This window comes from Cebus imitator, unplaced genomic scaffold, assembly GCF_001604975.1.
Source record: "Cebus imitator isolate Cc_AM_T3 unplaced genomic scaffold, Cebus_imitator-1.0 Scaffold499, whole genome shotgun sequence".
Taxonomy (NCBI): domain Eukaryota; kingdom Metazoa; phylum Chordata; class Mammalia; order Primates; family Cebidae; genus Cebus; species Cebus imitator.
In genome coordinates this window covers 448,743-464,235 of record NW_016107814.1, presented here as the reverse complement: position 1 = coordinate 464,235, position 15,493 = coordinate 448,743, and the positions used below count along the sequence as shown (strand labels likewise).

At 39.9% G+C, this 15,493-nt stretch overlaps 1 protein-coding gene across 2 annotated transcripts in view; it reads right to left on the bottom strand.

Moving 5' to 3' along the window:
• Positions 1-15,493, bottom strand: part of SNAPC3 (small nuclear RNA activating complex polypeptide 3) — a 48,143-nt gene that overhangs the window by 15,591 nt on the left and 17,059 nt on the right. For both annotated transcript variants that reach the window (XM_037733209.1, XM_017513684.2), the window contains exons 4-6: positions 5,373-5,477; positions 2,822-2,971; positions 313-395 (exon numbers count right to left, since the gene is read on the bottom strand). In XM_037733209.1, coding sequence (XP_037589137.1) covers positions 313-395; positions 2,822-2,971; positions 5,373-5,477 — 338 coding nt within the window. The remainder of the gene's footprint in view (positions 1-312; positions 396-2,821; positions 2,972-5,372; positions 5,478-15,493) is intronic.

Here is a 15,493-nt window from a genome sequence, read left to right as displayed (position 1 = left end):
ATTTTTTCATAGAGACAGAGTCTTGCTATATTATCCAGGCTGGAGTGCAGTGAGTATTCACAGGCAAGATTATAGCATGCTATATAGCCTTGAACTCTTGGCCTTAAAAGAGTCTCCAGCCTCAGCCTCCTGAGTGGCTGGGACTACTGTGCCTAGCTGATTTTTTTTGCATGTATATAATGCTCAAGACAAGATTTATCAGTAATTCCTCAGTAAAGATCCTTAATAGCCCAATAATAGGATTTGTGGAGATATTGCTACTTTGATAACTAGAAATAAGAAAGACTTTGAGAAGATTTTTGGAAACTATACCTGCTCAAATCTCTGCATTCTGGGTATCTTTTATCATTGTAAAATGTTCCTTCAAAATAAAAAAAGGCTGATTTGTATAGGTCCTGTAAGAAAACAGATGGTATTGAGAGAAAGTCAACTATTAGCAATTATGACATTGCTATAAGTATTAATTTAAAATTTATATATCATAAAATCACACTAATACGTGTTACAAAAACTGTTACTACTTTCAATTTTACCCTATTGCAGTTTTAGTCACTACGTTTGATTTAAATGTGCATATTCTCCTGAGATTCATGAAAGGAACCCAATTAGAAATCAAATACACATTATTTTACTGTACACATACACAGCCGTAAGTTGTGTTGGATACTAGAACTAAAAACTAAACAAAGTCCTATTTTTAATGTTTCCCCAGTGATAACAATGATCATCAAGTTATGTTTTTCTAGCATTTTTCGTATTTCTTTCTTTATATTTTCAATAGCTCTTAGGCAGGCAGAATCTGAATTTCTGTTTTTACTCAAGCAGTCTTGCCCCAGGTACCATAGCTGTAGCACAACTGGTCTGAACCTTCAAAGTTTCTTAACTCATTTTACCAGAGTTTCTATCAAAGGAGTGGCTCTCAATCCTGACTGCAAAATCAAATTACAAAAACACCAAACACCAAGTGTCAACTCAGACTCATTAGTTAAGAATCTTTGGGGATCATATTTTTCCAAAGCTCTCTGGAGAAAAATATGCAACCAGAATTGAGAAGCACTGTTAAACTCACCATGTATTTAGAAACGGACCCCTGGATGAGGGTCAGAAGACCTGAGTTCTTTTCCTTAACCTACCACTTACTAGCTTTGTGATTCGGGAATGTAGCAATCACTTCTCAGACCTGTTTCCTCATCTGTAAAATGAGAATAATAATATCTGCCACAATGTCTTACAGGATTGTGGTGAGTATAAAAAGCAATTTATGTATAGGAGATATATGTTTCAGGTACTACAATAATTTTGCCCTAATATTTTAAGTTTTCACCTACTTTTTTGAAGCTTCTATTTTTCTTTTTAGTCTTCAATACCCCACTTACAGATCATCTTGTGTTCGCATCAGGCACTCTTGCAAGATTGGCTATGTTGTTTCTTCTTGGACCAGTCACTGAATGTCACTGACCCTCTGTTTTCTCACGTAAAATGTGAGTAAAGCCCTTCCCTTCCTCACAGGTTATGGAAAGTAAAACATATAATGTACTTCATGTCATATGCCTAGCTGCTACAATACAAAATCTGCCACTTGATATACTCTTCATCCTCAAAAAGGTAAGTAAGCAGGGTCCAAAATAAAGGTTCGAAAAAAGTAATTATTAGCCAGGTGCGGTGGCTCACGCCTGTAATCCCAGCACTTTGGGAGGCTGAGGAGGGTGGATCACAAGGTCAGGAGTTCAAGACTAGCTGGGCCAATATGGTGAAACCCCGTCTCTGCCAAAAATACAAAAATTAGCCGGACATGGTGGCAGACACCTGTAATCCCAGCTACTCGGGAGGCTGAGGCAGAAGAATTGCTTGAATCCGGGAGGTGGAGGTTGCAGTGAGCCAAGATAGACCCACTGCACTCCAGCCTGGGTGACAGAGTGAGACCCTGTCTCAAAAAAAAAGTAACTATTGACTTATTTTGGAAACAAAACAAACTTTAATATATATAATTGTATTTTTACAAAACATTTCCATAGAGCTTCATCTTAGGTGATTTAAGCAACTTAATATCTTTTGGCATAATTATTAATTACAAGGTGAATTCTAAAAGAACAAAAATGTTTTCCGTTTAAATCATAAGTCATCCACTAATAAACTTTCCTGGCTGGCACAGCGGCTCAAACCCGTAATCCCAGCATTATGGGAAGCTGGGGCAGGTGGATCGCTTGAGGCCAGAAGTTTGAGACCAGCCTGGCCAACATGGCAAAACCTTAAAACACAAAAATTAACCAGGCCATGGTGGCGCACACCTGTAATCTCAGCTACTTGGGAGGCTGAGGCACAAGAATGGCTTGAATCCAGGAGGCAAAGGTCACAGTGAGCTGTGATCGCACCACTGCACTCCAGCCTGGGCAACAGAGTGAGATTCTGTCTCAAAATAAACAAACAAACAAACAAACTTTCCTTATCTCAGCATATAAATGGAATAATTTGTATAAGAAATTACTTGTTATTAATAGAATATAATCTAAGAGTCTACTATTACCAGAGTAACTACTGATTGCTAGGATGTTCATTTGAAAAAAGTCATTATCTACAGTTTTAGGCAACTATATTAGTCGTTTATTGTCTTGTAAACTTGAGAAACACTCTCGGGATCTGCTGTGAGGGAAACAGTACTGACAGTTCCGGTGATAAAGGGAAGGAATGAGATAGTATAATAGCTTAATGAAATCCCACAGGAGAAGAAAGGATTTATTAGGACATGTATGAACCTGCTAGAGTAATCACTGTTTTCTTAGCTTGTTATTTCCTTTTGTTTTATGGGAGGAAGTCACCTTACTTTGCTGATGTGCTCAGGGGCTTGGTCAGGAGTGTTGCTGAATTCACCACCAATCTGGAGGTCACTGACACAGCAAATTGAATCCCTCAGTTCTGTGAGCTTTTGACTGCCCAATACCAGCATTGTTTGGTATGGTTTGTGTTCTTTGTGCTAAAAGTCAAAGAATAAATAAGTGTTCACTTAGAGACAAAGCAATAAAACTACAAATCCTGTCATGATTCGATCAAAATTAAATTGCTGGTTTTCTAAAGTTTAAATTGTCCCCATAAGTTGGTGCTCTGTATTTTCACATCCAATAATTACAGGGCCAAACTAATGGTCAACATTGTTTACATCTCCCCTGTGATCCGGAGCCACTCTGAAACCACCTCCTTTATCTAACCCTCACACACCAATCCACTATTTCCCCTGGTATTCCACCAACCTCAATCCACCCAGGGCCAAGCATCAGGCTACAACAGACAGTTCCTCTGCCCCCAAACCTACTGGAATTATTCCAACTAGCCAATCCTCAACTGTTTACGAAGACTTCCCTATCTTGTCTTTCCCACAGAAACCCCCCAAAAAACTGTGATCTATGCCCTCCTCTCTCCCCTTTCCACCTCCTGACAGAATGGTGCTGCTTCCTGTGGCCCTACATGGTATGCCCCTTCCTTCCTCTAAGGAAATGTAATAAAAATCTTCTTTCAATGGCATCATAGCTTCTCCACGTCATCACTCCGTCACCTCCATAAATTAGAACCCCGTGCAATGGCCAAGCACAGCGCTCACACCTGTAATCCCAGCACTTTGGGAGGCTGAGGCAGAGGGATTGCTTGAGCCTAGAAGTTCGAGATCAACCTGGGCAACAAAGCTAAACCCCATCTCTACAAAAAATCTAAAAGTTAACTGGGCACTGTGATACATGCTAGTAGTCCTAGCTACTTGGGCGGCTGAGGTGGAAGGATTACTTTAGCGAAGCTGCAGTGAGCCGAGACTGCACTGCTGCACGCTGGCCTGGGCAATGGAGCAAGGCCCTGTCTCCAAAAACAAACAAACAAAAAAATCCCATGGGTACAAATGACATACTTAGCCATGGAAATTTTAAACTAAAGTTTATAATCAAGATGATACCAAACTGACACGAGCATTGAGAGCCACTGGAACATTAACTTCATCTAGCAAGACAATCTTAATATTTCCTAAGAGTTACTTCATTGAAGTCAGGCAATCTATACTGTAACCTAAGGTTATAAACCCAAAGATTAATTACTTTGGTTTGGTTTGTTTTTACGATTGGTCATTTGGGATCTTTCTTTTTGGGAGTGGGGTGGCAGTGGGGGACAGAGTCTTGTTTTGTCACCTAGGCTGGAGTGCTATGTAACGATCTTGGCTCACTGCAGCCTTGACCTCCCAGCTCGAGGAATCCTCCCTAGTAGCTGGGACTACAGGCACCCACCACCATGCCTAGCTAATTTTTGTATTTTTTTGTAGAGATGAGGTTTTGCCATGTTGCTCAGGTTGGTCTCAAACTCCTGAGCTCAAGTGATCAGCCCACCTCAGCCTTCCAAGGGTGCTGAGACTATAGGTATGGGCCATTGCACTTGGCCAGTAATTTGAGATCTTAATCAAATAAGGTAATTAGTACTAACTACATCCCAGATGCTTTGTACAAGCCTATTTATTCTTAAGTGCAATTTATATATATTAGTATTTCAATTATAACTTATCAGAGTTTATGACACATCTATTTATGGAATTAATATACACACTCTGGGCTAGGAAAGAGTTCTTTCTCCTAAGGGATTCGTGGATACCCTTAATAACTCTCTGTATTTTCATCAAAGAAGAGCTGTCTCTGGTTAGTTCAATAACTTCCCAAGTATTCTAAATTAGTGAATGTAGGTCACTCCACTCCTCCATTAGTCACCTATTCTGCAAAAAAAAAAAAAAAATCCCTCAAGAATTTGTAGAACTAGAATCATTATAGATTTACATATACCTTCAATTGCTTCCACTGCAGAAATCAAGCATATATATTAATACTATACCTGTAATCCTACTGGATAGAGACATCATTTGAAATTTGACCTTATTTCCAATATTACTTATTAGAAGAGATGACACAAAATTATAGATTGTCAACTCTAAAAATAAGATGTCAGATATGCAGCATATGCTTGCATTTATTAGATAGGGTCTCACTCTGTCTTCTAGGCTAGAGTTCAGTGGGGCAATCAGAGCTTGCTTGCAACCTTAAATTCCTAGGCTCAAGTGATCCTCCAACCTCAGCCTCCCAAGTACTTGGGAGTACAGGTGTGCACCTCCATGCCTAGCTAATTTTTTTGATTTTTAGTAGAGACAAGGTCTCACTATGTTACCCAGGTTGGTCTCAAACTCCTGACCTCAAGTGATCTGCCCACCTTGGCCTCCCAAAGTGCTGGGATTACAGGCGTGAGCCACCATGCCCAGAACATTTACTTTTAATGTAAGCATAGGAATATGACTCTTCAAATAAACACTTTTACAAAAGTTACTATTACCCACAAATGCAAAAGGTTTTACTACTTACCTTATGAAATATAACAGGGTACAAGATATTCACAGATAGGATAAGCTCCCCTTCCTCTATCATGTCTGCTGGATTTTCAGGCTTTTTTCCCATGGCATGTGACTCCTGGAAAAAGAAAAAGAGACTCTGAAAGCAGATAGTGTAACTCAGATAAGATGCAGTGTGTTACAGCGGCTATCAGCAAGTCCTGGGTGTGATGCCTAACTATACTTCAGGAAAACTGTTAAAACATCTCTAAGCTTTAGTTTCACCTTCTTTAAATAAACAAACAAAACCAGAAAATACTTAACTTTACAAAACTATTGCTGGGAATGTGTACATAATGCATCTAATAAGATGTGTGGTACTGAGTACTTAGCAGTTGATGATCAAACAGGAAATATCAACTAATGTTGGTATAACACTGTCATTTCCAGTTACATTTTTATATTCCTTATCAAATACTCTTATAAAAGCTATTTTACAGATAAAGCTCAGAGGTTCAGTGATTTACTCAAGGTCATGACAAAGAGTTAGGGTGCAGATACAGATTTGTTTGGCTTTAAACCCCGCGCTTTTTATAACACCATCACATCTTTAATATATTATAAATCTTTTATATGTGCTGAATTAATATAAAATAGGGGCCAGGGTGAACTGGTTTAGATGCATGATGTTTTAAAAGTAAGTGGGAATGATGTCACAAAAGACAGTGGGCAGCTCCAGGGCTCAGTCCCTCTATCAGAGAAGCAACAGGAAGCTGGAACGAGAGACTAGAATAAACTATTTTAGAACTCTGAAACCTGATAGGACACTTAGAACAATCAGGGGAGTGTTTGATGAAGGGAGAAGTTGCTGCTTTTTGTTAAGCACTCTGTGCAAATCAACTACCACCCCCACTCCTTTATCCCTCTGCAGATGAGACAGCAGCCCAAATTCCTGGAGAGGCTGGTGTCAAGGCAGGCAGTGGGGACCTGTTCTCTAAGAAGTGGTGACTGTATGTTTTGGTTGGTCTGGCGATGCTGGGTACCTGGCCTAGATACGTGTGTTGGTTTGAACTTTCTTGGTGGCAGCAGCCTCCCCTAGCAGCATCTGTATTGGAAGACTTACAGACAAGATGCTTTTTTTCTTTTTGGAGCCAGATATTTAAGGAAATCCTTGTCAGATTGCTGACTGACCACAGAGATAATGAAACAGAAACACATCAGTGACCACATCCAACAAGTAATACAAATGCTGTAATAGTATTGTTTGGAAAAGTCACAGGCAGCTCCAGCTGTGCACAAGAAATAATATACCCAGAATGTCTACTTTTCAACAAAAATATATAAAACACACAAAAGTATGGCCAATTCACAGGAAAATAAGAATTTAACAAAACCAACCCTGAGGAAGCCCAGACATTGGAATTACTAGTCAAAGATGTCAATTAATTATTGCTACAGGCAATAGCTACATTCACATATAAATAAAAGTCCATTCAACAAAGAAAGATGTTAAATCAACTGACTTAAATGTGCTCAATGAGTACCCCAGAAATTTGTACAGTCATTATGTATCAACTTTCAAAATGTGTTCAATCAGCTAAACAAAACCACAAACACCTAAAGAAAATCAGATTTCTCAGTAAGAATAGTAGCAGTTTTCTCATCAGAAAACATGGAGGTAAAAAACCAAAGAATGGGCAGATGGACACTGATTTTTTTAATCAATCAATCTATCTATCTATCAATCAATCGATCAATTGGCAGGGTCTCCCTATGTAGCCTCAGTTGGCTTCAAACTCTTGGGCTAAAGTATTCCTTCTGCCTCAGCCTTCTGAGTAACTGAGGCTATGGAAACCCACCACCATGTTCAGCTTTTAAATTTTTTTACTTTTGTTTTTCCTTTCTGGATGACATATTTAAATCCATGAAAGAAAAAAAAAAACAAAACTGTCAACCAAGAATTCCATATTTGGCAAAATCCTTCAGAAATGAAAGAGAAATTAAGATATTTTCAGATAAACAAAAGCTAGGGGAATTCATTACTATCAGTAGACCTGATCTGTAAGAAATGCTAATGAGGATTTTTCAGGCTGAAAGGAAAAGACAGTACACAGTAATTTGAAGCCATAAGAAGAAGTAAACAATACTGCTAAAGATAACTACATAGGTAAATATAGAAGCCAGTATTATTGTACTTTTGGTTTGTAACTCACTCCTCTAGGATTTTTCTGTTTTTCCTATATGACTGCAAACTAAATAGATTAAACAATACTTATAAAGTTATGTTAATGGAAACACAATATATAAAGCCATAATCTGTGACAACCCAAAGAGGGACAGACAAAGATGTGGAAGCAGTGTCTGAATACTATAGAAACAAAACTGACATAAACGCTCAATAATGATGGGATTATGCCTCAATAAACCCCACAAATAACATCACAAGTGGAAAATGCATTTAAGACCCCAATAAACCCATCATAAAGTCGAAACATCCTAAGTCAAACCACAGTAGATTGAGGACTGTCTGTAAATTTAAAAGTAAGTCGTTGCCAGGCATGGTGGCTCACGCCTATAATCCCAGCACTTTGGGAGTCTAAGGCAGGTGGATCACAACGTCAGGAGTTTGAGACCAGCCTGGCCAATATGGTGAAACTCTGTCTCTACTAAACTTACAAAAATTAGCTAGGCATGGTGGCGGGCACCTGTAGTCTCAGCTACTTGGGAGGCTGAGGCAGGAGAATCCCTTAAACCCAAGAGGTGAAGGTTGCAGTGAGCCGAGATCACGCTACTGCATTCCAGCCTGGGCAATAAAGGGAGACCCCATCCAAAAAAAAAAAAAGGTAAGTTGTTTTAATTTTAAGACTTAATTGTAATCCTGGCTGAGCGCAGTGGCTCACACCTGTAATCCCAGTAGTTTGAGAGACCAAGGCAGGTGATCATTTGAGGTTAAGAGTTCTAGGCGAGCCTGGCCAACATGGTGAAACCCTGCCTCTACAAAAATACAAAAATCAGCTAGGTGTGGGCGCCTGTAGTCCCAGCTACTTGGGAGGCTGAGGCACAAAATCACTTGAACCTGGAAGGCAGAGGGTCCAGTGAGTTGTTATCGGGACACTGGACTCAAGCCTTGGCAACAGAGTGAGACTCTGTCTCAAAAAAAAAAAAAAATAAAAATTGTAATCCTTAAGTTACAGAAAAACAAGATGTTCTGGCATTTGTTTGTAGTCCCAGCTATCACAAAGCTGATGCTGGAGGATCACTTGAGCCTAAGAGTTTGAGGCCAGCCTGGGTAACATAGCAAGACCCCATCTCTAAAAAAAAAAAAATCTTTGAAGGTTTTAATAGACAAAAGATGCCATCCAGCAAGAAGATATATACAATTATAAACTTACATATAGCCAACAGAACTCTAAAATCTAAGAAGCATAGGAGACCAAGGTGGGCATATCTCTTGAGTCCAAGAGTTCCAGACCAGCCTGGGCAATATGGCAAAACCCCATCTCTACAAAAAATACAAAAAATTAGCTCAGCATGGTAGAGCACGCTTATAGTACTATCTACTCAGTAGGCAGAGATAGGAGAATAACTTGAGCCCAGGAGGTTAAGGCAGCAATGCGCAGTAATAGCACCACTGCACTCCAGCCTGGGCAAGAGGGCAAGACCCTGTCTCAAAAAAATAAATAAAATAAATGAAGCAAAAGCCAACAGAATTGAAGAAACAGTTCTACAGTAATAGTTGGAGACTTTAATACCCACTCTTCGTAATGGGTAGAACAACTAGACAGAAGATCAATAAAGAAACAGGAGGTGGCCGGACATGATGGCTCACACCTGTAATCCCAGCACTTTGGGAGGCCGAGGTGGGCGGATCACCTGAGGTCAGGAGATCGAGACCATCCTGGCTAACACAATGAAATCCCATCTCTACTAAAAATACAAAAAATGAGCCTGGCACGGTGGCATGCACCTATGGTCCCAGCTACTAGGGAGGCTGAGGCAGAAGAATTGCTTAAATCTGGAGGCAGAGGTTGCAGTGAGCCGAGATTGTGCTACTGCAGTCTAGCCTGGGTGACAAAGCCAGACTCCATCTCAAAAAATAGATGGATAGTTAGATAGATAGACAGACAGATAGAAAAGAAAAAGGAGGCTTGAACAACTAGGACAATTAGACATAACAGTTAGACCTAACAAAGAACTCTCCATTCAACAACAGCTGAATACAGGTTCTTCTCAAGTGCATATGAATCATTCTCCAGGATAAACCAACAAATCTAAAATTAAAGTAATGATGTTAGAAATCAATAACAGGAGGAAAATTGGAAAATTCACAAATACATGGAAATTTAACACACACGCTTGACAAAATCACAGCACGTGAAACTTAGGAAGATGCAGTAAAAACAGTGATTTTAAAAAGTTATGGCTGTATAACTTTATAAAAAAAGAACAATCTCAATAACTACATAAGGAATTAAAAAAGAATAAATTAAACCCAAAGCTAGCAAAAAATGGAAATTATAAAGATGAGTGGAGATATAAATGAAACAGAACAGAAAAATACAGAAAAATCAATAAAAACAAAAGCTGGTTCCTTGAAAACATCAACTTTGACAAACTTTTACTGCACTGATTGAGAAAAAAGAAGACTCAAATTACTAAAACGAGAAATAAAAGTGGAGACATTACTATTGATTTTATGGGGAAAAAAAGAGTTTGGAAAACTATGAACTGCTGTTTGCCAACAAATTGAATAACCTAGATGAAAGGGACAAATTCCTGGAAACATACAGACTTAAAACTGATTCAACAAGAAATAAAAATCTAAATAGACATATAACAAGGAAAGAGGTTGAATCAGCAATGAAAAACTGTCCAACAAAGAAAAGCCCAGAACAAGATGACTTCACTGGTAAATTCTAGCAAACATTAAAAGAATAATTAATACCAGAGTTTCTCAAACTCTTTCAGAAAATCTGAAAAGGAGTAAACACTTCCTAACTCATTCTATGAACCCAGCATTATCTTGACACCACAGTGAGACAAAGACACTACAGGAAAACTACAGGCCAATATCCCTTTATAAATAGGTATGCAATAATCTCAACAAAATACTAGCAAAGTAGATTCAGCAGTATATTAAAAGGATATTGTCAGTTGTTTTTGTGAATTTTCCAACTTTCCTTCTGTTGATTTCTAATGTCCTTCAGTTACAAGAAAAGATACTTTTTATGATTAAAATTTTTATTGAATCCCACAACCAAGTAGGATTTGTTTATCCTCAAAATGCCAGGGTAATTTAACATTAGCAAGTCAATCAATATAATACACCACACTAATGGAATGATGAGGAAAAAAAACCAGATCATCACCTCAATTGACAAAGAAAAGCATTTGACAAAATCTAACACCCTTTCATGACAAAAACACTAAATAAAATAGGACCAGAAGGGAATTTCCACAGCCAGATAAAAGCCATATAAGAAAAGGCCACAGCTGGCCAGGAGCGGTGGCTCTCGCCTGTAATCCCAGCACTTTGGGAGGCTGAGCCAGGCGGATCACGAGGTCAAGAGATCAAGACCATCCTGGCCAACAGGGTGAAACCGCAACTCTACTAAAAATACAAAAATTAGCTGCAGCCGGGTGCGGTGGCTCATGCCTGTAATCCTAGCACTTTGGGAGGCTGAGGCAGGTGGATCACGAGGTCAGGAGTTTGAGACCAGCCTGGCCAACATAATGAAACCCCCCTCTACTAAAAATACAAAAACTTAGCTGAGTGTGGGGGCAGGTGCCTGTAACAGCTACTCAGGAGGCTGAGGCAGGAGAATCGCGCCATTTCACTCCAGCTGGGATGACAGTAAGAGACTCCGTCTCAAAAAATAATAATAAAAATTTTAAAAAATTAGCTGGGCGTGGTGGCACGCACCTGTAGGCCCTGCTACTCAGGAGGCTGAGGCAGGAGAACTGCTTGAACCTGCAAGGCAGAGGTTGTGGTGAATTGAGATCACACCACTGCACTCTAGTCTGGCAACAGAGTGAGACTCAGTTTAAAAAGAAAAGCCTACAGCTAATATCATACTCAATGGTGAAAGACTAAAAACTTTTCCCCTATCATCAGCAACAAGAAAGGGATGTGTACTTTTGACATTCTTATACAACAAAGTACTAGAAGTTGTAGACAGAGAAGGAAGGAAGAAGGGAGGTAGGCAAAATTAGAAATGAAGAAATAAAGTTATCTCTACAGATTACATAACTGTAACATATACAAAATCCTAAAGAATCCATCCATATATGCTCTAAGTGCATGCAAAGAAAAAAAAAAAAAGAAAAAAAAATTTTTTAAATCCATCCATATACACACACAAAAAAGGAGCTAATCAACAAATTCGGCAAAGGTGCAGAATACAAAATCAATACACAAAAATGAATTGTGTTTCTATATACTAGTAATGAACAATTTGAAAAAGAAATTAAGAAAACAGCCAGGCACACTGGTTCATACCTGTAATCCCAGCACTTTGGGAGGCCAAGACAGGTAGATCATAAGTTCAGGAGTTTAAGACCACCCTGGACAACAGGGTGAAATTCCGTTTATACTAAAAATACAAAAATTAGCTAGGCATGGTGATGGGTGCCTGAGATCCCAGCTACTCAGGAGGGCTAATGCACGAGAATTGCTTGAACCTGGAAGACGAAGGTTGGAGTGAGCTGAGATCACGCCACTGCACTCCAGCCTGGGCGACAGAGCAAGGCTGTCTCAAATAAAAAAAAAAAAGGAATTAAGAAAATAGTTTCATTTACAATAGCATTCAAAAGAATAAAATATTTAGGGATAAATTTAACCAAGGATGTGAAAAGCTTGTGATACATAAAAAGTATAAAACACTGCTGAAAGAAATTAAAGATCTAAATAAATGTAAAGAAATCTCATCATGGATTGGAAGACTTAATATCACTAAGAATATCAATACTCCCCAAAGTAATCTACAGGTTCAGTGCAATCCCTAACAAAATTCCAATGGCATTTATTTCAAAAACAGAAACATCCACCTAAAATTCATATGGAATTTGAAGGGCCCCTGAATAGTCAAAACAATCTTGAAAAACAAAAACAAATTTGGAGGACTCATACTCCCTGATTTCAAAATTTACTACAAAGCCAAAGTAATCAAAACAGTGCAGTTCTAGGTTAGAATAGACATCCAGACCAACAGAAACTAACAATGGAACTTATATGGTCAACTGACTTTAGACAAAAGTACCAAGATCATTCACTAGGGAAAGGACAGCCTGAAAAAAATAGATATCTACATGCAAAAGAATGAAGTCAAACCCTTGCCTTACATCATATATAAAAATCAACCTGGGCCAGGAGCAGTGGCTCACACCTGTAAGCCTGGCACTTTGGGAAGCCAAGGTGGGCGGATCATGAGGTCAGGAGTTTGAGACCAGCCTGGCTAACATGGTAAAACCCTGTCTACCAAAAATAGAAAAATTAGCCGGGTGTGGTGGCAGGCGCCTGTAATCCCAGGTACTCAGGAGGCTGAGGCAGGAGAACAGCTTGAACCCGGAAGGCAGAGGCTGCAGTGAGCTGAGATCGTGCCACTGCACTCCAGCCTGGGTGACAAGAGAAAGATTCCATCTCAAAATAAATAAATAAACAAACAAACAAACTCAAAATGGAACAAAGACTTGAACTTATGAGCTAAAGCTATAAAACTCCTAGAAGAAAACATATGGGAAAATCTTCATGATGCTGCATTTGGCAAAGTTTTAAGTATGACATCAAAAGCAAGGACAACCAAAGAAAAATGATAAACTGGGCTTCATCAAATTTAAAAACACTTACATATCCAATGACAGTATCAAGAAAGTAAAAAGGCCGGGTGAGGTGGCTCACAGTTGTATTCCCAGCACTCTGGGAGGCCGAGAAGGGTGGATCACCTGAGGTCAGGAGTTTGAGACCAGCCTGGCCAACACGGTGAACCCGTCTCTACTAAAAATACAAAAATTGGCCAGGCGCAGTGGCTCAAGCCTGTTAATCCCAGCACTTTGGGAGGCTGAAGTGGGCAGATTACCTGAGGTCGGGGGTTGGAGACTGGCCTGACTATCATGGTGAAATCCCATTTGTACTTGAAATACAAAAATTAGCTGGGCATAGTGGCGGGTGCCTGTAATCCCAGCTACTTGGAAGCTGAGGCAGGAGAATCGCTTGAACCCGAGAGGCAGAGGCTGCAGGGAGCCAAGATCGTGCCACTGCACTCCAGCTTGGGCAACAGAGCGAGACCCTGTTTCAAAAAAGAAAAAAATACAAACATTAGCCAGGCATGGCGGTGGATGCCTGTAATCCCAGCTACTTGGGAGGCAGAGGCAGGAGAATCAGTTGAACCTGGGAGGTGGAGGTTGTAGTGAGCTGAGATAACACCATTGCACTGCAGCCTGGGCAACAAGAGTAAAACTCCGTCTCAAAAAAACAAAAAACAACAAAAAAAAGTAAGTTAAAGGACAATACACAGAATGAGAGAAAATATTTTTAAATTATATATACGGTAAGGGTCTAGTATCCAGAATATACAAAGAACACTTTTTTATTCTTTTTTGGCCGGGCTGGCCTCCCAAAGTGCTGGGATTATAGGCATGAGCCACCACCCTCAGCCAAGAGCTCTTACAACTTAACAGGATAAACAACCCAACTTGAAATTAGGCAAGGCCGGGACTGGTGGCTCATGCCTGTAATCCCAGCACTTTGGAAGGCCGAGGCGGGTGGATCATGAGTTCAGATGATGGAGACCATCCTGGCTAACATGGTGAAACCCCATCTCTACTAAAAATATAAAAAATTAGCCAGGCGTGGTAGGACGCGCCTGTAGTCCCAGCTACTCGGGAGGCTGAGGCAGGAGAATTGCTTGAGCCTGGAAGGCGGAGGTTGCAGTAAGCAGAGATCATGCCACTGCACTCCAACCTGGGGACAGAGGGAGACTCCGTCTCAAAAAAAAAAAACAGAAAATGGGCAAAATACTTCAATAGACCTTTTCAAGGAAAATATACAGACGGCCAAAAACCAAATAAGAAGATGTTCAGCATCACTAGTTATTAGAGAAATGCAAATCAAAATCACAAGATATCACTTCATGCCCGCTAGGATGGCTACTATTTAAAAAAAAAAAAAAACAAACTAGAAAATAAGTGTTCACAAGTACATGGAGAAATTGGAACCTTCAAGCATTACTAATGGGGATGTAAAATGGTGTAGTCGCTATGGAAAACAGGTTTCTCATTATTAACCATACAACCCATCAATTCCACTCCTAGGTGCAGAAGCAAAGTAATTGAAAAAGGACTTAAAAAGATATTTGTAGGCTGGGCGCAGTGGATCATACCTGTAATCCCAGCACTTTAGGAGGCCGAGGCAGGTGGATCACAAGGTCGTGAATTTGAGACCAGCCTGGCCAACATGTGAAACCCCATCTCTACTAAAAATACAAAAATTAGCCGGGCATGGTGGCATATGCCTGTAATCCCAGCTATTGGGGAGCTGAGGCAGAAGAAATGCTTAAACCTGGGAGGTGGAGGTTGTGGTGAGCTGAGATTATGTCACTGCATTCTACCCTGGGCAACAAAGCAAGACAGTCTCTCCAAAAAAAAAAAAAGATATTTTTATACTAATTTTCATAGCAGCATTATTCACAATAGCCAAAAGATGGAAACAACCCAAATATCCATCAACAGATAAACAGATGAACAGAACAAAATATGGTATATCCATACAATAGATATTATTCAGCCATAAAGAGGAATGAATGAAGTTCTAATACATGCTACAATATGGATGAATCTATAAAACATTATGCTATGTAAAATATGCCATAGGCTGGGTGCCATGGTTCATGGCTATAATCTCAGAACTTTGGGAGGCCGAAGTGGGCAGATTGCTTGAGGTCAAGCGTTCAAGATCAGCCTGGCCAACATGATGAAACTCTGTCTCTACTAAAAATACAAAAATTAGCCAGCCATGGTGGCGGGCACCTATAATCCCAGCCGCCTGGAAGGCTGAGGCAGGAGAACCGCTTGAACCTGGGAGGCGGAGACTGCAGTGAGCTGAGATTGCACCATAGCACTCCAGCCTGGGTGACGCAGCAAGACTCTGTCTTTAAAAAA